At 42.8% G+C, this 23,324-nt stretch overlaps 1 protein-coding gene across 1 annotated transcript in view; it reads left to right on the plus strand.

Moving 5' to 3' along the window:
- The window catches only part of SORCS3 (sortilin related VPS10 domain containing receptor 3), a 323,974-nt gene that overhangs the window by 143,364 nt on the left and 157,286 nt on the right, over positions 1 to 23,324 (plus strand). Inside the window, exon 3 of the mRNA XM_075154994.1 lies at positions 15,779 to 15,878. Within this exon, the coding sequence (XP_075011095.1) occupies positions 15,779 to 15,878 (100 nt within the window). The remainder of the gene's footprint in view (positions 1 to 15,778; positions 15,879 to 23,324) is intronic.

Consider the following 23,324-nt stretch of genomic DNA (forward strand, 5'->3'; position numbering starts at 1 on the left):
ATGGAGACCTGCCTGGCTCATCAAATATTTAGTCTCTGTTCTCCAAGGAAGTGGCTCCTGAAAACCACTATTTGCAGCACAGCAAAAGTCTTTCTTGTTCCATGGTTCACCATGTTTATCTGGTGTTGACGAATAGAAGTCACAATGCTTGTGCAAGGACTGCAGGGTAGATCAGTGCTGGGACAGAGCTGGGAACAGGTCACATCTCCCACTTATGTGCATGCAGCAAATCACTCCTTGTTTCTGAGATGGTGCTCTTGCTTAGAGGCTGTGAGCCTTGGAATTGACTGTCCTGACATGAGCTTGGACCGCACTGCCATGTGGTGGAGTCTAAATAGCTCCAGAATAATGAACTCTGACACTAATGAAACTATGGTCTCAGGTTCAGCACGTGGAACTGAGGGGATCCATAGTTTAGACTTTGCTGTCACCTTACTCTGCCCTTTTCTTTCATCTACATAACCTTTTTTAAAAGATGAGTCAAAACATCGCATTTTGTGGTAAGATGTGATTTCAGCCCCACTTTCCCCCTGCCAAATTCAGAGACTTCTAATTTCTGACTGTGTGTTTATGATACTGGAGCGTTACAGTCTATGACTAAGGACTCATCTCTGGGCTCTTCTTACCGAATGTAACAATGAATGCAACAAGAAGTGCAAGTGTGCCATGCTGAATATTGATTACATGGAGATTCTAGAGTGCAAAATTAAAGGTGATTTCCCAGCATGTTTCTCCCCTCTCCACTGTTTTCTATTGATTAATATACTAATTCTATTGGGGAATTAATAATTCAGTCACCTGAGAAGTCATAGTGACCCCAAACATCAGGGCTCTGGAGTTGCTACCTCCCAGCTGAAGTTGGGGCTGGCTGTGTTAAGCGTGTTTCCTTCTCTGTTCAAGTCTGAAGCGTACACACTTGGTTGCACTAGCAGGGTGCAGAGAAGCACTCAAACAACTGGCCTGTTCTTGGTTTGATGTTATACAAACATGTAACATTGTCAGCCTTGAGTATATTAACAAGAAGTCCTCAGGAAACGGGAGCACTGTTGCTTGTCTGCAGCTTCCTAGTGTGAGGGTAGGTCTGTGCAGATTGCAGGTAGTGTCAAGGCCCCCAGGATGCCGATATTTGAAGAGAAGTTGATCTCAATTCTCCAGCCACAGGTTTCAAGTAGGAGCCATTCAGTCTCTTTTTAAAAGCATCTTGGAGTATAAATTCTTTTAATGGTGTCTAGATTGTGATGACAAGGTCTCAGCTGCACAGTAAGGGACCGAAGGGCATCTGAGCACTGCTGATTGGGGAATTACTGGAATCTGTTTGACGCATGAAGAAGCACCTGCCTGAGGATATCCTTGGTGTCCAGAGAATTGCCAACAAAGGTGTAAGCCTTGCTCTAAGGACATCATTTGCTATATTTACATCCTGCTTTCTGGATTCTCCAACCATTCTGGGAGGTTCATAGGACAGCCCTGGGTTTAGTATGCCCTGTCTGGAGTTTCTGCTTTTAGTTTCCACTGCCCTATGAGCTATCCAGGCAGCATTTAAAAGCATGTAGCAAAATTCCATTTAGAGCCTGTCTAGAAACCACGATCTGAAAAACTCTGCCTCTTTATCTTCCTTGTAAGGTTGCAACTCTGATATTAGCTTGTGACAGCAATTATTGATGGTGTCATTAAGGATGAGATCCCATTCCCAGCAATGCATTTAATATTTTTCCCCCTTTTTTGCTGTGGAGACACTGATAAGTGGTGGCAGAATGAGATTTAAAAAAAAGAAAGAGAGAAGGTGGGGGTTAAAGAAGCTCATGTTTATCATTTGCCCTCATCCATGAGGAAGGGAAATTAATTCATGAAAATATTTTGTGTACTAGAGTTACTAAAGTGTAATCTTTGCAAAATAACGACTTGTAGCAAAAACTCATCTTTTTTTTTATTCTCCATTTTCAGCATCAGTTATGTAGTAAAGTATGGACAAAGAAATAATCCCTTCAGATAGCACTCCCAACATGCACTTGCCGTTGGCTTGAAAAGTCAGCTGCTATTTCACCATGGTACTCTGATTATTACAAACACATTGTTTTAAAGCTTAGCAGCTCTGTAATAGATGTATATGTACATGATGTAATATCTCTTTCTGTGTTCCCTCTTTCAATAATCAGTCTCAATATGAACTTTATTGATCTATGATTGTAGCTCATTAACATGGAAGTATTACCTTACATCTGAGTCAACCGCAAATAAATGTGTTTGTCTAAAATAGAGTCTGGGGAAAGGCATTTTTGACTGCATGGACTGTCATTAATAGAAGCACACACCAGAGCAGTTAAAGAGGTATTGGGGGGGGGGGGAGGGGGAGGAACGAATTGGGGGAAGTTTGGTTAAAGTTTGGCTGTTTTCCTGTAGCAGGAGATCTTCTCATCTGTTTGTTTATATTGTCAACTGACTAATTGATGCAAGTCCACTGTGGTACGTAGTTAAAAGTGGGTGATAGGGCTGTGTGGAGTGAATGTTCTGAAGAACATGCTGTACTGTATAGAGGCTTCCAGTTTTGGATGTAATAAGTAGTTTCTTTTGGACATATACTAGCTGAAGGTCTAATGTTAAAACATGAGCAATCAAGTAGCGTACTCAAGGCAGTGGTGCGAATCCAGCAGGCTTCCTGTCCAGATGACCTCCCAGGGACTGTCTGAAAGGGCAGAGGTGGGGGAAGAAAGTTCATCTGCTTTGAGCCATTGGCCACTCATCACTGGCCTTATTTTTTGCAATAAGCTACAGAGATGCACCACTTTCCCTACATGTCCTTATGCTCAGTGTGTCCATGCACTGCTCACTGACGTCTCAGTCATGACTAAATGGTTTTGCTAGAAATCGTGGCACTGTGTGGCACTTCCTCTTTTGTACCCATATTTCATTTTCTCCTCCATCTTCAGAGTAAAACCTGTAGAAATGTGCACAGACAAGTCTGTAGAACTACCCCTGCACTGAGTGGTTGATCCAGATCCTTATTGACTGCAGGGGGCTTGTGTTCAGAGCATTACTATTCAGCCTGCAGGAAGATTCATTCCCAGAATGTTAAAGCTGATGTTAAAACAAACCACGTGCCTTCTGGTAAGGCAGCTAAAAAGGATAAGGAAATGGCCAATGATAAGCTGCCACTATTTCCTAATTAATCAAGGCTATTGCAATCTACCTGCTAAAAGATGGGCAACCCTTTATGCTGACATTATCCCTGGGGGTCTTAATGGTGTCCTCCAGGAATGTAGTATCATGCTTCATTTTCTCATTGGCTTTTGAAGCATCAGGTTGACTAGAGTGAAGAAAAAAAGCCATTTCTCTCCTGGTCTAAATAGTATCAGTGAAAGAACTTAAGTGCCACTGGTTTAACACTGTCCAGGGGCTTTGAATGAACCATGCTGGGTTAGAATACGATTAAAGATACCCTTGGCAATGTAATGAGTTCTACTCTAATTTTTTTTGAAGCATGGATCAGTGCTGTCAGAAACATGAGCAACAGTTGGTTCATCAACAGGCAGATATCCTGAGTGGGACTGGAGCCCAAGTTCAAGTAGAAAGCATGGCCAAAGGCCCAAAACATACTGAGTCATAGACTTGAATGCTAGGATAGACAATTATGGTGATGGACTCTGAGCTCTGACATAGCACAGGGCATGGGACCTCACAGAGTAAGTCATCATAGAATAGCTTGGGTTGGAAGGGACCTTTAAAGGTCATCTAGTCCAACATCCCTGCAATGAGCAGGGACATCTTCAACTAGATCAGGTTGTTCAGAGCTCCGTCCAACCTGACCTTGAATGTTTCCAGGGATGGGGCTTGTACCACCTTTCTGGGCAACCTGTTCCAGTGTTTCACGACCCTCATCTTTCTCTGCTCCTCAGCCTATCCTCCCTCATGAGTTTGAAGGGGATGTGCATTTCCTTGTGCTCCCTTTACTATTCTGTCATTAAAATGACAGTCACCCAGCCATCTCCTGGGGGACTTGCTGAAGCTGATTGACTTTTCAAGCTGTTCCCACTTTATTGATCTTCTATCTGAAAAAATTCCAACAGGTTTATTTTCCCAAGACAAAGTGTTTTGCGTTAGATGAGCTTCTGAGTGCTGAACACAAAAGATGACAGGAAAAGGAGCCTTTTCTGGGGTAAAATTAAGCTTGAACCTACTGTGGTTTGAAAGATGTTAGGCAGTGAGGTCTCAGGGCATGATAGTGCAGGAATGATAAATTGTGTGCTTTCTGAGCTGCCCACAACTCACAAGCAGTTAGTGGGGAAGAGGGGGATCCCCATGTTCAGCATCTGCTGTATGGATCACAATCATTCATTAACCTCGATAATAAACAGCAAGCTTACCTCTTTGGAAAGTCTGTATAGACACAAGCTTAGACCTCAGTGTCTGCATTTTGAAGACATGCTAACTAGAATCAAGGCTGTTAATCCTCTTGCTCAGGGAATGAGTAAGACTCTCACTCAACCAGGGCTAGTATGAAATATCTACATGCAGTGTAGCACTGGATTTAACTGTATTAGGAGAGGCTTAATCCAGCTGCTGATCTGACTGTTGCCCAAGCCAAGAAACTGCGTGACAGGTGACTGGTTTCTTCCATTTTTGCACTTATATTTCTCAACCAAAATCCTCTGCTCTGAGGAACTAAGAGAGGATGTAATGGCATAACCTCACTGTCTGGGTGAGAAAGGAAGACAGTCATTTGGGACCATTCAGAACAACCTTAGCTTATTGCCCAGCTTATTAACCAGGCTGCCCTGCAAAGCAAGGGGTGCAACCTACATAAAGGCATTGTCAGCTGTGTAATCCAGCTGAGAGCTCCTTCTGTCTTGTGAATTATGTCGTCTGTGTTACGGGATGCTCAAAAACCTTGGTGTATGGTTCAGAAGGCTGGGAGGATTCGCAGGCCCTGTCGTAGATATTTCAGTGGTAACTGAAATGGATAAACCTCAAAGGATTCAGGAATGGGCGGATTTAATGTTTTGTTTTATTTATTTATTTATTTCTCTTATTGAAAGAGAGCTTGTGCTGGAGACTGTTCTGGTGGGAGGATGTCATTGCAAAAAACTTGTTCAGAGCAATATTAGCCTGAGACTTATTTATGTTCTTTTCTGGCTCCAAATTCTTTTTGCTTCTTAAGAAAACCAAACTTGTACTATTGCTTTGTTTTGCCCGTGCAGGTTTAAACTTCTGAAGTTTCTTAGAAATGCAGAATTCTCACAAATGCAAAATTGTGAAATGCTTGCAAAATGCTAGCATCCTCTTGTTAATGTTGCTATTAGTCTGTATGTTTATAGACAAACATAGGTATAGTGGGTTCTGATCTTTATTGTGTAAATTTGTGTAGATCTGCCAATATTATTCATTCACTTGAATGTAATAGGGTCACATTGACTTAAACTAATTGTGGATCTGGTGCTGTCTTATTAGTTGTAGAAAAGTAACATGTAGAGGCTCTCAGTCATGTTGTGACTGGAGGTAAAGATGTGTTCCTAAGTCTAGAAGGGACTTCTTGCATTGTCAGTCCTCAACTGTCTCAGGTGGCTGCATCCCATGAGCTTTTTTTTTGGGAACAGTAAGAGCCAATCTTTTCCCAGGAAGCTAAGTTAACTAAATGGGAAACTGGAGTGCTGAGAAGCCTTGCCTGGGGTCAGGCAGGATTTCTGTGGTATTTATGTTCAGGCTGTGTGGGTGTGCTGCTGGGGGCAGTAACCTTTGTGGGCCACAAGTAGGAGAGTTGCAGGTAGACATAAGGCTTGTAGGAGAGGGGTCAGTTGAGGTAGGGAATGGAATGTGTTGCAGGCTGACTGTAAAAGTTGGTTTGGGAATTGTCTGAATTTTTTAATATCTGTGTCTAAGGAGCTGGACTGAACTACTTCTATTGCTGCCCTCTTTTTTAAATAAATCAGTTTTGCAAAGATTTGCTGATATTTTGAAAAAGTTAACATGCCTTGTGTTACATTAGAGATGACTCAGGTTCATCTAATGTCCCCACAGTACTGCCTACCACTGATCCCAAAACAGGCAGACAGTGTCAAAGGCAAGTTTCTGGTAAACCCTGGCCACAGTGACCATCCCAGGGGGCATGAGTGGACACTGATGTTGGTATCCCCAGCTGGGAAACTGAGATTTGAATCACTTGTCCCCCTCTCTTCGAAGGGTGAGGTCACTTACTGTCAGGTAGTGTGTTTTGCCCAGTGTGTACTTATTCTCTGAGTGGTTGGAAGGACTTCTTTGTCATCCACATCTAGCATAGAAATACAGAGTTTAGTGATGGGGCAGTTCCATAGTTTCCCCTCAGCATTTTGTTCAATACATGCTTAAGGGGACTTCCAGTTTAAATGCACCTAATAGCACGGTTGTTAAATTGAACCTCTACAATTCCTTCAGAAAATCTTACATTCAAAGCGCTTTCCTTTTGCTACAAAATAATGCAAATTAAAATGATTAGCTACTTAAGAGAATCATTACAGAAGCATTTTTAGCTATAGTAATAAAAGTAGAAAAGGGCCTGGGAAGGACCTTGTTTCTAATTAATAATGTAAGTAATATCTGATTAATTAATGAGGCTTTGTCTTCAAAGCTGCCTTTTATCTTTGAGGCTATTAAAGTGTCCTGTAGACCAAATTTCTTGAATATGTCTTGATAAGGCCACCTTTGCTGAGTCAGTCAAGTGCTTGGAATCAAATCAGTATGCTGCCTTATCAGGGATGCATAAAACACCTCTTTGGAAAATTAGAATACATCAGAATCAAGAACACGATAAATATGTCAGATCTTTTAGACAGTACAAATGAGAAGTGAGTAATGATGATTTGCAGTTCTTCAGAGCTGTACAAAAGTAATGTTTTTACATAGATTTCACAGTAGGAAGTGACCAGAGCAGAAAAAGGAGAGGCCTTTTTGAAGCCAGATGGTCTTAGCTCCAGATTGCCCCTGTTTCGTGGCAACTGAACTGTGTCTTGGGTGGTGTCTGCAGGGATGTGGTGTCCTAGTCTCAGGTCAGAAGCAGTAAGATGATGATTCAGATTCTAATGTCCTTGCTGAGGCTGCTAATGTGGATATTACATCATGCCTGTATAGCTTTCATGTTTGTGCTTCTGTGAGGTACAGTTTCTCCCAGTGAGCATCAACTTTCCTGACCACGATAAGGATTGCCAGCAGGTCATCAATGGTGTAATGGGGCAAGCATACAATGAAGGGAAGTGCTTATCCCAGTTTTTGAGGAGAAACCATTTCACATTTCCTCAGGTCTTTGTATCCTTGATTCTGTCAGCAACCATTGGGAAATCCATATCACATTTCTCTGCTCGTCTCTGCTCTCTTCACTTTGTAATGCTATAGAGTGTGTATGGCACAGTGGAGTCCTGATATCGTTTGGCACTTGCTTCTAGTAGTAATTCTCATACATAACCCCACAGAATAACAACATTTAAAACACAGAACACTGGTACATTACAACAAATGATGAACTTTTGATCTCAGGCAGGATGACTGAGGTCTTTCCCTTCATTTGTACTGCCAGCTCAGTGCATGAACTTTTCTAATCCATTTGGTGTGAGATACACCTTGCCTTGTTCTAGCCATCTAACAGTTGAGTGTGTATCGGTTGCTCTGGTGTCCCTTTACATTGAAGGGAGAAAGACACCTTAAGAGAGCAATACATCCTCACCTATTTTAGGATGAATGAATCATTCTCTGAAGTTAACATTCTCTGTTTATAGTTAGAGAGAAAATGTGAACAGGCTTGGGAGCTAGAGCTAAATACCTAGTTTGTAGGTAGCTAAATTTTAGTTGAAATAAATGGCCATGGTATAGAGAAGATGGAGTCTTACTTACAGCTGGGGAAGTAGAGTCATTTTAGTATCAAGGTAGGAGGCACCAATCTTTGTTGCTTTTGTGTCTCCGTGTTGTGGGCTATTCTGCAGCAGAATATAAAGCGATGATTAGTAACCACTACACCTGCAGCCTGCTGATGGTGAATGCTATTTAGACACTGAATGGCACATTGTTCTGGATAGTCAGTGATTGCTAGGGATATCCAAAGCACCACTGTGCTTCTACAGGACAAATAGAACAAGAATGATGCAAACATACGGCTTTCAAGTTAGTCCCTTACATCCCTGTAGGCTAAATATACAAAACCTACATCTCCAGAGACTGTTTTTGCCCATCTGAGTAGTCATTTCTGCTAAGGAATGACTGGTGTGAACAGTCGCCCTGCCTTGTGGGATGGTCATCAAATGAAACACTGATGAGCAATCAGCCACTAGAAATGTGACTGATATTCACATCTCCTGTGCTTTATTGCCCGTAAATCCAGAGGTGGAATATTGTGTATCCTTTTGTCCAATCTCTGAGACATCCAGAGTCCTCCCAAAGACTCATATTGAATAAACAAGAGAGGATACCTTTCCTGTCAAAAATAAAAAAGAAGAGAAGAATCTGCAAGAAAGAAAGAGGAAGCCAGTGTTCCTGGTTAACTCCTATCTCCTTCATTCTGAACTGTGAATCACAATGACTAATGCATCATGGCAGCTCATTTTGCCTTGCCAGTCTCCACTGTACATTATAAATTTCAATTTATCAATAAAGGTCATCTTCAAGTCTTTCAGATGTTTGGTGATGGGAATTGTCATTAATCAAAAAAGAAAGGGGGTGGAGGAAGGGTGCTGGTATCATAATAGAAATTGGGGTGGGTATTCTGCTGTTTAAATGACATGCAAACTAAAAGGAAAAAAAAAATTTTCCAAGAGAAATTATCAAAACTATGATTTCCTTGAACTTCTTTTTCCCCAGTGGGATCTATGGGTTTAGGTATTTTGAAACTTTGTGGAACTGAAATTCCCTAGAACTGACGGGTTACAGTTCCAGAAGTATTGAGGATGTAAAACCTTGTGTAGGATGGTAGAAAGTGGTTTTAGTTATGTCTTTTTAAATACTCTGGGTTTTTGCTGATATACTTTGATAGTTGTTTTTTTCAAGAAAGATCTTCCTGTTAAAGATTGGTCTCTGAAGCATCTGTGACAAAAGATGTAATTGGACTAGAAAGAGCAGTCATAGGATGATCAGAGATATGAATAAGTTATACAAGGAGTGGCTAAATAAACGAGGAGTCTTCAGACTGGAAAAAAAGAATCTGTGGGGAATATGACAATGATCAGTGAAATCACAAATGGCAGCATGGGGCTCCACGGTTTCATTCTTGTTAAGTGGTAGCAGTGGGCTCTGAAATACATTATCAGGTCAAAACAAAAGGGAGCATCTCTTCATATAGCACACAGTTGTGGTATTTATTAACATGTGATAATGAAGTTGCCAAGTTTCCCTGTGGGGTTAGACAGATTATTGGAACTAAAAGCCCACTGATGGCTCTTGCACACAAAGGCATCATCTTCAATTTAGGAAGTTCATGATATTGCTGTAGCCTGGGAAAATACACCAGGAAGCAGTACCATATGCTTTCTCAGTTTCTGTTTACTTCCCCAGACTTTCATTGTTGTACTTAGTTTTCTTTAGTGGAATGGGGACAAAGGGAGGCAGTTGTTTCTGTTTGTAGTTGTAAAATATTCTGACTTTATATTTATTACAATCACTCTAAAATCATGGTTGGGTAAAAGCAAGTTCTTAGCACAGCAAATGTTGTGCTCTGCTAAGTGAAAGATTCACAGAGTACAGATACTCAAATTTCCTTGGTTAGTAAGTAGGCACAGCCCAACATAGCTGGTGGGTTTTTGTTTGTTTGGGCTTTTTTGTTTATGTTTGGTTTTTGTATTTTTTTTTTGTCAGAAAAAAGTGTCCTTGTGTGTGACCCGGTCAGCCAGACAGGCTTGCACTGGTTAGAGTGGATCTTTCTGGGAACTGTCTCGTTGCAAGTGAAATTAGGCTCCACTGTTGCAGGCTGGGAGCTGGACCTGGGCTCCCCTGGTTGCCTTGACGTTGCGAATGATATAGTCCTGGAGAGGCAGAGAAGGAGAGCCTGGGGAGCTGGGCTAGCAGTGACGGGTGGCACCATGTCAGCTGCTTTTGGCGGAGCATTGCTAGACTTGCACCCATTCCCTGCCTTGGCAGTGGCAGCAGTCACCCTGCCGTTCCAGAGCTCCAGCTGGGGCTGGATTAGCTGCAGGGCCAACTCTGTGTTTCTGTCCCAGGCATTTGGCTGCCCAAGGCAAACTCTGGCTTTGTCTGGGCTCATAAGCAGCCCTAAGAGAGGAAATGTTGCTTCCCTTTTTTGTATCTAAATATGAAAAATGCTTTGGGAGCAGAGGATGTTCAGCCACCAACAGCCGTAGTCATCAAAAGCCAGGAACTAGTCTGAAATGCTCAACAAGAAAGAAGAGGAATAATCTCACAGAGTTAAGAGAGGCAGGGCGAGAGCATGCTAAATGACCAATATCCTTTTGAAGAGGAGCAGCCCTCTGCCCTGCCTATGAGTTAGTGGGACCAGTTTCCCATATGGTAATTATTGTGTGGTTGTCCTGGTTCTTGATTTAGGACTCTGTGCTCCAGTAAGAACCCATTTAGCCATTTGGTGCAAAGCAGTGTGGTGGGGTTAGTGCTGAGCCAGCTTTTGCCCGAATCCTGAACCACTTATGGTCACTAGGGTAATTGGCCAAAGGGGTTTACAGTTGGGGCTACCACAGGGAGTGGTCAGGCTGGACTCTGACTCAGGAGGGGTATCTTCCCATAGCTTCAGAAAGGCCTTTATCTCAGGGAGGGTAATTTGAGGGGGAGAAAGGGGAAGGAAGAGATGGAAACAAATTGTTTCACAAGCAATGGAAGTTTGGGAGCCTGACTTCTTGTGTTGTGCAGTTGGGTTCTTTGTAGTGTATTAATATGTGAGCTGTGTTTGAATGTTTTCCTGCAGCTGGATGTTCAGAGAGATGTGCCTGCTCTCACGTCTCATGGGATTTGGTTTCATGCTGCAGCTTTTCTCTGAGCGCTAAGAAGTTTGCTCTCCTTTTCGTGGCTGCTGGTTTTCATGAAACTTGTAGAAACTTTGTTCCTCTCGGGTTTTTGTTTCTTTGTCAAACTGGGAGAAAATTGGCCAATGGGTAAAAACAAGAAGTTGTTTGGGGGGGTATGGAGAGACAGGCACACTGCAGGCAGTTAGTTTGCAGGCACATGAGAAGAGAAGCAAATGTTAATCTGGGCTATGCGTGTTCCTGTTGCTTTCTGAAGTGCACAGAGAATCGGGATATTCTCCTGCTCATTTAAGCGGAGCTGTGCCCCCCGCGGTTCTCAACGTGGGGCTGCGGGTGTGTGTGTACCGGGACTCTGGTCTGGAGATGAATGCATAAGCTTTAGTATCTTAGGAAAAAGGCTAAGAATCTAAAATCAAAACCATACTTGCTCCTTCTCCACTCACAATCGGGGAGAGTCACAGACGCAGAGGAGAAGCCCCATGACAGAAGAGTCGGTGGTGCATGTACACTCCAGGAGGTTGACTTGTCCCTCCCAGCCATCCGGTGCTGGCATTTGCATCTTTTTTGCTCCTGAGAGACTGATACATATTTTAAAACCTATCTCCATAGCTGAGTAGCTGAGACTGCAAACAAACAAAACCTCCTTTCTCTGCCTGACAAAGCCCTGAGATGGAAACCATCTGAGAGGAGGGCTTCTCTAAAAGCTATTCAGATGGCATTCTCTCTGCCTCTCCACACCTCTACTTCATATCCCTGGGATATCACAATATTGAAGTCTGCTGGCTCAGGCCTGTTTGTCGGATTCACAGGGAAGCTCAGGCTCAGACCTACAGGAACAAGATGGATTTTGTTAGCTCTCAGTGCACTGAGTTATGACCAGGTTTGGTAGAGAAAAGCTTCTCTGCCTGGGTGTGCCCCTTGAGCCCCGCTCTGCCAGACTGTGGGACAGCACTTGCTGCAATGGTTAAAGCACGTTGCGGCCCATCAGGGGAGGGCAGTGGAATCAAGCAGGTGATTTTCTTTCCCAACTCTTTATAATAGAATATGATTATGCGAGAATTTACAGTCTCCCAATATATTAATTACATTATAAATCTTGCTTTTCCAAAGGGAATATGTAGAATTTGGTGCCACAGCCTGTTCAGGGAAAGCCCATGTTTATTTGGTTATGTGAATATGACACTTGTGTTGCACTGAATCAAGTCTTTCTTCATGTTAACCAAGAATAGCAAAGAGATTCTTCTTCATGGCTGGTAGGAACTGCTAGTTTTAAAAACCAAAAAGCTGAACTGGAGTAGACAAAGTTCCATTCAAGACTGGACTACCCCTTGAGTTTTATTGCTTTTCACTGTGCACCCTTTCTTGGGATATTGCCAGCAGCTTGGTTTGCAGGATGGAAAACAGGATAGAGCGGACAATGAAACGCTGTAAGATCAATGTATAAGGACATGTGGGACAAAATACACGGACTGAGCTTTTACAGGCTTTGAACATATAGCCAGAGTTCCATTCCACATTGTAACAGTTTCTGTGCTACCAGCGGTGTAATGAGGTGCAACAATTTGTTTTATGAAAGCACTGTTAATAACACTTTTATGTACACACATGTGTGTGTGGTTAGAAGCAATCTGCAAATAGCAACTTGAGGCTGAAGGCAGTAACAGCCTTCCGAAATGATGAGACTCCAGTGATGGCTTCAATGGAGCAACCCAGAGGAGAACCAGCTAGGCAGGATCAGTCGGCCATAAAAGGCCCAACCAAAGTTAAAGCAGGCATTTGGGGTGTGACTCATGGAAAGGGTCTTTTGTATCACTGAGTCTTTTGTCTTTTTGATATGACTACAACCTTTCTTCCCCTGTGCTCCTTTAATAATGCGCTTTGAAGTGCATCTTATTCTGACTAGAGGAATGGGAGAAAACATGGTATCCAGTCTGCTTGTAGTGTCAAGGAACTGTAAGGACACGTGTGCTAGTTAATTTGCAGTTAGAAGTCTTCTACTGCAAAGATAAGTAATTAGTAAAGGAGAAGGGTTCAAGTTAAGATCAAAAGTTGAGCCAGAACTGTTCTGTTCCACCTGTGGGTCACATCTCTTCAAATGTTCAGGCTTGGGTTGCTAAAATTGGGCAGCCAACATTTTTTTTTTTCTTTTGTAAATATTTGTTTTCAAATTAGGCAATTTGGTGGTAGGAGTTTAGCAGATTTGAGTATCAAGCCACACACTAGATGATTATAGAGGCTGAAGTGGCTAATTGTAGGTGCCTGCTTTTGAAAAAATGAACCATTACCTATGCAAACTTTCAGTTTCTTCACCTCTAGAATAGAGATAATATTTCCCAGTATGGCCCTTGGGACTTCGTTAGTTTGAATGGATTAACATGAGAAAAAAGCTTTGGATTCTTTGGATGGGAAAGTGCTGTGGAAATACAATATATTATTGTGATATCCTTTGAGATGTTTCTGTGAAGCCAGTGGTGACTGTCATGATAAGAAAGAAAGCCTTAGAGAAGCTAACGAAATAATGATCCCACTTCCTTTCTAGCTATTTTTTGAAAGGGCAAATGCAATGAGTGATAATGGTTTAATGAGAGAGAGTCATTAGGGCATCCAGCCTGCATCTTTAGAAGTGCAAGGCATTTTGGGAGATCTGAAAATGACTCAGAGAACAAAACCAAAGTAGTTTTGTCAGATTATTAAACTGTTATTTGTATTCTCTTTGAATGCTGATTGAAACCAGTGATCTCTTTCCCTGGCTGGTGGCCGGTACATGTGTAGTCTCAAATGTGACTTGTTCAGAGCTTCAGTGCTGTTGGAAGTGTGAGATCAAGGAAGTGCCTCAGTGCTTGCCCTCTGTGTGTTACCCTCTGCTTAGAGCTTAGTGTTACTTGAGGATTCCTGACCTGATGAATTTGCACGTATAGGAGGCCTTGTGTAGTGGAATTAATTGGCCTGGATTATTCAGTTTTATTAATCTAGCTGCTTCAGTTTCCAGAATGGCTGGAGGGGGAAAGCTGCTAGGTTTTGTCTTTGCGAGACAAGACCTTCAGATTCTTTGGATGGGAAAGTGCTATGGAAATACAGTACATTACTGTAATATCCTTTGGGACGTCTCTGTGAAGCCCAGCGAGTATCAATACTATGTATTAGTACAAAAGAGTTTTAAGTGTAAATAGAGCTAGTATTAGCTCTATTTTAGTATTAAAGAGTTAAACCAGAACACAAGCAAGTTGTTTAAGACTTGAAGCACCTCTGACTGCTGAGTATTCAAAGGAGGAAGGTTGGTTCAACCCATTTAAGGAAAGAACCAGTTTGCAAAATATTTAGGAATTGTGCTTGAAAGATTTGCACAGAAGCAAATGTGTTGGAGCCACATCAGTGATAAAACAACCTTTTGACTTCATGGGTCCTACTACTTGGAAGCCTGAAAACAGCCATCTGGTTTTGCGGCATGGCCTTTTTGGTGTCATTCTGGACTCCACTAGCAGAGGAAAACCAGCGGAGCTGGGTGCAGATTCTGGCATCGCTCAGTTTCTGCAGCCACTTGAGTGGGAGCCTGGAGCTGCTCGGCGCAGCAACACTGTTCACTGTGATGCCAGAAGGGTGACTTGGGCTATTTCTCTGCCAGACAGACAAGGAGCAGAGGATTGGTCTCAGGCAGAACCTCAAAGCTGCGGATGCTGGAGGCTTGCTGAACTTAGAAAATCAGAAAATTCCTGGAGCTAGTTACTGGGAAAGGCACTGAATTTGCTACTTGTTCTCTAATCATCTGTTTAGTAAAAAGCATGATTAGAGAGGAGGGCAGGGGCCATGAATTCTCACCTTAATAAAATCATACTTATGTCCAGGTGGGCTTTTTGTGAGGGTCTTTCCTTGTCCACCTGATAAGGATTGTGTTTGCTTTGTCCATATGATAGAAGCTGTGTAGAGTCAGGAGTTAGGCTCTCCCCAGTGTTTGGATGGGGTGGGTGGGCTTTTCATCAGGTTGTGACACCTCTCCTAAAGCAAGGAGGTGCTGACCGCTCTTCAGGTGTGGGATCCTGTACTAGGTAGCTGTTGATTTGTTCTAGTACGAAAAATCTTGTTTGTTAGGCAAAGCAGAGTATGAAAACAGCAGAGAAAAAAGCAGGGCAAAGTGAGGTTTCAAACATGCCCACAAATGAGGAGGAGGAAGCTACAGAAAACCCTCTGTGACGAAGCAGCCCTTTTCCCCAGTCACGAATGGGTAATGCCACCCCCAGATCATCTGCTCCTCCGGGTGGGATTTGCTAGTGCAGGGGCCTGAATGTGTCTCTGTAACTCAGAAAAATTAAACGCCTGGCACAAAGTAGGATGGGGGTGACTGAGGACTCAAGATGCCAGTTTAGGTACATTTTTATCTAGACGTGAGTTCAGCTGTTACAATTCTGAGCCACATTTGGATCCCCATCTCCAAGTCAAAAATCAGCCTACTTAAATAAAACTGTTGTTGATGGGTTTAATTTGGATTCTTCTGTCTGAAAAGAGAATTTGTGCTAAGGGTGCTGCTGAGTTCAGAGTCCTCTCATGTAGATATCATCCCACACTGGCACATGAGAGCAGAGCCTCCCCTACAGTCCATCTTCACAGGTGCACCACAGCTCCCCAGGTGCACAGGATCAATTGATGCAGAGACAGACCCTGCCCCAAAGGACTGAAATTTCCTTGTCCTTTTTGCTGGCCACCCTGAATGAAACACAAAAGCTTGAGTTTTAAGGGTAAAAATGCTCAAGCTGTAACTTTGATCATCTGTTCTCATGGTCATTTCCTTCCCCTGATAAGCTCTAATAACCACATAAACTCTTTTTGTCTCCTCTTTTCTCCAGGTCGACAGACTATGGCACTACCTATGAAAAGCTAAATGACAAAGTAGGCCTGAAGACTGTGCTGAGCTACCTTTATGTCAGTCCCACTAACAAGAGAAAGGTAAGGGAAAGCCATCGAGTTGGTAGCTATAGAAACAAAATAACAGCATTCTTTTCATTCCGAGAGGAATTATGATCCTGAAATGAAATCCGTTGGTAATTCACAAGAGCTTGAATTTGCCGTCGAAGTTGCACTCGTGCAATTCCATGGAGTCCAGTAGAATTATGCCTGTTTTTGTGATGGGGTAGAGTCCTTAATCTCCTACTGAATGTGTTAATAAATAAAAGGGAGAGAAGCAAAAGGGTTGCTTTTATTTCCTTCTGACTGTTACACCTTTAAAGAAGCTGAACTCACACAAATGTTTCTGGGACTCTTGCTTATACTGGCTTTGGCTAATGTGTCTCTCCCTCCCTTTTCTGTTTCCTTATTATTAGAAATACTGAGTAAAAGGCATTTATTTCTGCATTTGACTCTTTTCCCCTTTATGCTTTCCCTAGCTAGAAGTTGGAGGTAAAGATGTAAATGACATTTTCATTGATTACATCATGTAAGGGGGCTGAAAGCAGAATATGCCTCGGAGAGTGGGTTTAGATTTGAATGTGTAGGAGAGAAGATGAGGTCATAGCTTTCAAACCCCCTGCTCATGCTTCCCACGTGATACAATTAGGGCTGCAGCTGGCTCACAGAGTGCAGCCCAGGAGTTACTACTCAGAGCCTTTTTGGTTTAAAATTATTGCCTGTGTTGATTCAAGGGAGGTAGTGGGACAAACAGGCTTTCAGCTACCCACAGAAATCAATGTGGGAGGGCTGCAGCATGTAGCTAATTGCTGGCAGTGGAGTTGTGTTTGGATGGGGTGCAGCCCATTCTGCCTGATCACTTCCAAACTGCCCCTCTCCTGTCTCCATCAACAGGTTTCCAAACTAGTATTTTGCTACTTGTACTGTTCTTATTACTACTATCGTGTTTTCCATCACTGGTCAGTCTGTGGAGGTTTCAGGATTGATGCTTATTTCAGTGTATGCCACCTTAAGGCAGTCATAGCTCTGATTACTACCAGCAACAATATATGTGTGTTTGGATCTATAGAAGAGAGGAAGAATGCAGTAGGCAGGGGTCAGCTTATATTTTTTCTGATGCAGAAGCTGAATTCTCATGAAAACTACCTTGACTTCTTTTTTCTGAGCAAAATGGAATAAAGATGTTTCGTAATGAACTCTCCTGGCCTTCACACCCCTCCCATATGCAGTATGGTGGGCACTGAAGAGTTAATTCTTCTTCATTCTGTTTCTAAAGCAACTCTGCCCACCCAAAATCAGAGGCAATATGCTCAGTTACAAATTCTACATCACTGGTGTAAAGTCTCCCTCACAAATAGGAGTACTAAGATATATGATTATCTTCTAACAATTTCTCAAGCTATCGAGTTTTACAGATTAATAGTCTTTTCTCTCCTTTTTTTTATTAATAACACCTACACTTCATCATATAGTGGCATGCAGACCAATCTTTACCTGCTGTTTTCTTATTTCAGATGACAATTTTTAAATTTTTTTTTGGTGTTATGTCTTAAGGAAATGATTTCTGGATCTATCTGTCTGTCTTCCCTCTTCTCCTCCCTTCTGAAAAATCTTTTGAAATGGAGAGATGAGCTGTAAGGAAAACACGTAGAAAATCAGCTTCAGTGCTGGCTGCTGTGGGAACAACTTGTTTTCATCCTTTCTACCTCTGCTAAATATATGGGCACTTAATGTGCATGGTTAAACAGGTGGCTTGCCTGAACTCAGAGCTGACTCTGTTTTGTTGACCGTCAAAGCAATTCCAAACATCCATGCAGCATTTGAAAAATGCCTGGAGAAGGTATCACTGGATTGGAGCATCTGGGATTTGTCAAATTCAATATTAGGTTTATTGTCCACCCACCCCTTACAGATTCATGAGGTCGTGCACTGCAAAAAAATGCACTTGGGTTGTAATCTTCTCCAGGTCTCGCTGGGTGAATATTGTTACAGTGGCCTGCAGAGAGTAAGGATCATGTTTTTGGTGAGCTCCTGAGGACAACCACCAATCATGAATCACAAAGCAGTAGGTGAATCAATTGCATCCCAGTAGAGAAAGTCCAGATCCCCTGTGTTTCACCTCTAACAGCACAAGCGCTGGCTAGTTGAACACAATGCAGTGATCTCTTGTGAGCCTCAAAAATAGGTCTTTGTTTGAGGTGATAAATGGGGAGGGAGATACGAAAAGTAACACACGTGCACAGGGCCTGTGCGCACACAGTGAATCATGCAGACCCTTTCCAGGCAAGATATTTTCTTCTGAGGCTCCCAGGTACTGACTGGACCCTGTGTGCCTCGCAGCTCCTGTCGATTTTTGATGGGTTTTCAGACTGTTGCTAGCCTTGGCGGCTCATTAGTGCTTAGAGGATTAGCAGTTACTTGGAGGAGGGGAAAAGCTTTCCATACATTCATTCCTAATTGATTTACTAGTGAGAAGGATAATTACCTCTCAGCTACCCTGCAGAACTACAGTGGGAATTACCTGTCAGATTTCTTTGAAGACCCAAAATGCCTCTCTTCAGCTATTAAATAGGAATTATGCATTCAGCCAAATGCCAGTTATATAAACATCATTTACCTGAATTGTGGCATAACCCTGGGCTCAATTATGAGGCAAGAGGATTTAAATGCTGCCTTTTTTCTTTCTTCTTTTAAAAGAAAGGCTTTTTGTTTCTAATTTCTTTTTTGAAAATTTTTGGTGGGAATATTGTGAGTTTTTTGGCAGCTTCTGCTGTATTTCACGGCTCAGTGCTGCCAGGTTATGGTGGGACACTGATTTCTCAATACCAACATCTCTGCTTGTTGCAATACGGGGGATCAGACAAGGCCAGAGTTGAAATACAGGGGCTGAGCAGTTGGGTGAGGCATGGCTACAACCCATGGTCTGGGAGCCTCTGTCATTCCCCTTTTCTCTTGGTCCCAAGAAAGCCACAGTTGATGCATGCCTTATCCTCCTGAATTATGGCACTCAACACCCTTTTCTTACAAAGTGGATTCCATTCTGGAAGAAAAATTGAGCTTAATGTAGGAATGATTTGGTGAAATTCTGGAACATGTGCTACATGTGGAGGTCAGACTTTAAGGCCTAAAGAGCCGTTAGGCCATCAAGTATTTCATTCTCTTTGGGTTTTATTCTGCTCCCAACAAAGTTAATGTCTGAGCATCTGCTACATAATATTGATGGCAAAAGCAAGTCCCCAGTTAGCTTCATGTATCCTCTTTTAAGCTAAAAGCTCTTGTTTCAGTTTGGGTTATATATTTAGTCAATTTTATTCCTTTCATGTTCTTTTTAGGCTTCCTTCTAAGCTGCTCCCGTGTGCGTCTCCCATGCCTAACTGGAAAGCCCCAGCAGGGTGTTGAATATTACCCCTGTTTGTATTTGGTGTCCTGCTGAGTATTGAGGTGTCTTTCCTGACACAGCAGATGGACAAATGCCGGAGCAGCCTCGAAGCAGCTGGTCCCTCAGTCCTGTCCTTTGCTCCTCAGTGAAACACTGTCAGTCACTAGTGTTTATCAGTGGGCAAAATCACTGTGGAGAGATCATGTCTTTGTGCCTGAAGAGGAAAGAGGCAGCTGAGAGGGGGAAAGATGAAGAAACACAATATCTACAGTTGTCATGGTGAGAAATCCAGGACAGCCTCGGTTCTCCCTGGGCACCTCTTGGCTGTGCTGGTGTTTGGCACTTAGAGGCCAGATTCAGTCTATGGGTGTTCCTTGGTTTTACATGTTGCCACTGGGAGATACCAATGCTCCACATGCACAGAGTTAACGAAGGCACAGAGCTGTGTAGCCAAGACTGAGTTGAGGTGGCTTTGGCTGTGTCCCCAGGTGGTGCTGGGCAGAGGCAGGGCTGGGTCCCAGAGTGCCTGCTCCCAGCTGCTGACCCAACCTGCTGATGGCTGGTGTTGGAGCTGAGGTAGGGGGTGCCTGTTTCCCAGAAATCACAAGAAGACATTTGGAAAATGCACTTTGCCATTGTGTAATTTGAGCTTTGCAGCTATAATTAAATCAATATAACAACATGCAGACACGAAAGGAAGTTACCAAGAATATTTCTTCCCAACTATGATTCCTCTTGCCTGTCAAGTATCGTTGCTAGTGATCACGGCCAGCTTGGTGATCTGAGAGTACCCATCATTGGAAATGAGACCACCCTGGAGTGCCGACATAGTAGGCTGCAGCCCATTGTGAATCCATAGCCTCTGGCTGGACCGGAGCAGAAACGCTTCCTGCTGTGAGCCAGGACTACTTCATCTTCCTGTGGAGCAGTTGTACTGCTAATTCCCTCCTCCTAAGAGCTAACAAGCTCAGGGCTTCACAACGCTTTGCAGCTGTGCGTACAGCCTCTGCTCTGGGGGCTGAAACTGCCAGGCTTGTATCTGCTCTCCTGCAGATGCTTGGGCTGTTTTGTCTTTCACTTGCACACTAGGGACTTGTATTTGGATCAGGAAAATCTGCATTGAGTTCTCATTAATACTATGAAATTTCAGGTGATATCAGACCGAGCAGTCAGACAACTCTGAAGTCCTGGGGGCTATGGCTTTCTTAAGAGTTATTGTTTTGAGCCCGGTGAGAAGCCAAGTGCCTGCAGTTTTGACACTTCCACCACCATGCAGATGCTCTAATAGGCAGAGTGTATTCCCGGACACATCTTCCCCTTTAGTGCATCTGCCCACCCGGTTGTTGGCCTGAGAGACCACATGAGAAGCATCTGCTTTGCCCGATTGACAAACAGGTTGCAACAAGCCTGATAATTCTGTGGTGAACTTCAGAAAGGAGAAACTTTCATATTTGTTTAGCAGCACCCCTTCCTTACAGATGAACGGGATTTAAAGGCAGATGGTTGGGTGTTCTGAAAAGCTGAGACTTGCAAAATGCATAGCTTTGGCTTTTCTACCCGATAGCCTCTTGTCTGTCTTTAGGGCCATGACAAAAGGCTACTTGCTTTCTGCTGGGCAGAGATCTCAGTTCCCTGCTGACCTTTAATTTAATGCTATATTTTGGGTGTTAGTTACATTTTACTAGAGGCAGATTTTCACAGCAGTCTGGGAATTAGAATTGTTTATTTCTTCCAAAACACTAAGGGAAAGAGTGTTTTCTATTTTAATAAGAACATTTTTCTTGACTTTTTAAATTCCCATTTTCTTTCTATCCCATTTTTTTTTTTCCTTTTTGGTTGTTGAAAACTTTCTGTTAGAAAATTGGATAATTTCCACAAAAAAATAAGCCTGTGATTCTTTGACTAACTGCCTGCACTTCAAAATGGCACTGAAGTGCTGCGAGTCCCTATTTTCTAGCATGGGTTGGTCTGCTGGGTAAGATACCCTATCCCAAGAACATTTGCTTTCTTCTTGGTTGTCAATAACAGGATTCATTTTAGAAGCGGTGCCTCACAGAGGGATGCAAAGTCCTTCCAAAGGGTGCAGAAAGAAGATGAGAACGGAATTCCCATCTATCTGAAGCACTGCTCCTTTCAGGCACTGAGGTGCCATTTTGAATCTTTGTTGTGGACCCATAGATTTCACGTATTACTTTTTCCATGAAATGTTCCGTGAAGAATGCATATTCTTGGTAAAGGTGGTGTTTGGTTGAAAACCCCACTTTTATCTCTACCCTAGGTATTCCTGTGGAGATTGAGAGGACGGAGTTAAAAAGCATTTAAAAGAAAAAGAAGAGAGGAAAAAGGAAGAGAATGACAACTCTGACAAAATCAAACCAAAAAGCACTTGTCTGTATATAGTATTGCTCAGATGAGATGTGGATAAACGGGAGGTCCTGATTGCATTTAAGATCCGGGGTGACAGTTCTGATGTCTTAGAAATACCTTCCTTCATGAATTTGCTTTGCAATTCAATTGGATGCAGTCATCTTTAGCTTTTTTCCTGCGCTGTTACCATCATTGTTGTAGGTGATAACTCAAAGAATTAAAAGGTCTGTAGTCTTTTATGCTGACTCTGCACAGAAATATCACCCAGGTGCAGTGATTTAAATGAGGATTCCCCCCATTTTTCCGTTATACCAGAACTGAAGCATTAGAGATATTATTTATAGATAGACCTTCTAGCTAGGGGATTTGAACAGTAGTTGCAAACAGCATAAAGCAGAAATGAAGTTACAGTGCTCAGTTAAAGACCTTTGAGAAAATGGTTTTGCAGACTAGTTTGCCGGTTGTCATAGAGTCAAAATGAAGGGGCAGTCCAAATCACTGAAGCTATAAAAGCCAAAGGCGTGCCACACCTCCCATGCCTAGTCATGCCTCTGAACTTGGCCCATCAGAATGAGAAATGTTTAGAGGTGTTTGGAGAGGCAGAAGCTCTGAAAGCTAGATCTAATTAGATTTGTTTGTTTCTCTGCAGCTTCTTGGGGATGAAGCGCAGCAACTGTTTATGAGCTGGCAGAGAGCAATGCTGTGTTGCAGTTCGGGTTAATGAAGGAATAAGTTAATTGTGACTGTAATATCGAAATTGCAGAGGAATGCATCTACCTGACTGGAAACTAGCTAGCACATTGGGAGTGACACCTCCTCTTACAGAAGTTGGAGATCCTAAATGAGCGCAAGTCGCTTTGACCTCCTCTTTATTTCTTTTTGCTCACTTGGAGATAACTGAGAGCAAACCCTGTCCTGGCCTCATGTATCTCCAAAGGGAATTCCTCAGCTATGATTGGAGTCTCAGGGCAGAACCGTGTCCAAACTGATTTTGGTTTTGCCTTCATTTGTTAGTTCATTTGATGATCTCAAAGGGAATTCACAGCATTTTTTTTTCTCCTTACTCATCAGATGTGTGACAGGCTGATGAGGCAGAGGTTCCAGCATGCACCTGATGCTTGCTCACCCTGAGCTGGGCTGCCATCCTTTACCACAGCTCCCATTAGTCATCTGTTGCTTTTTCCTAAGATTGCATCCCAAGCTATCAGTGAGGAACTTGAGCTTTGGAGTATCCTAAAGCCACTTGGCAGATGGAAGGTTTCTTTGGATCCTTCTTCCTTATTATGCTGACACTGTGATAAACAGCATGTGCTGCAAACTGGCACTTGCTGGTGTGATCTCAGAGAACGTATTTATAACACAAAGGCAATGGGACTGAGTTAGAGCCACAGGGCAGGAGTGATAGAACTAGTTTCTCGTGTCTTTTATTCCTAATCTTTCCTTTCAGCCCAATGAAATACAGTTACTAATAGTTACATTAGCAGGGCCTAAATTACCTGAGCTGCAAATAGAATTGTAATCGTTTCTTCGTGCACGCCTTCTCTGGACTGGTTGAGCTGCATATGATGTTCCTGTGCTTCTCAGCACTCTAAAAACCATGCCACCCAGTCCAGAGCCTATGTGGGCAGAACCTGTCTACTGCTCTACAGGAAAGGCTGTAGCTCTGAAACACAGCATCGGGGTTAGCTGAGCTCAGGTTTGTCTGCTCTGGTTATGCCAGTGGATTGTACAAATGTGACTGC

This window comes from Calonectris borealis, chromosome 7 (assembly GCF_964195595.1).
Source record: "Calonectris borealis chromosome 7, bCalBor7.hap1.2, whole genome shotgun sequence".
Taxonomy (NCBI): Eukaryota; Metazoa; Chordata; class Aves; order Procellariiformes; family Procellariidae; genus Calonectris; species Calonectris borealis.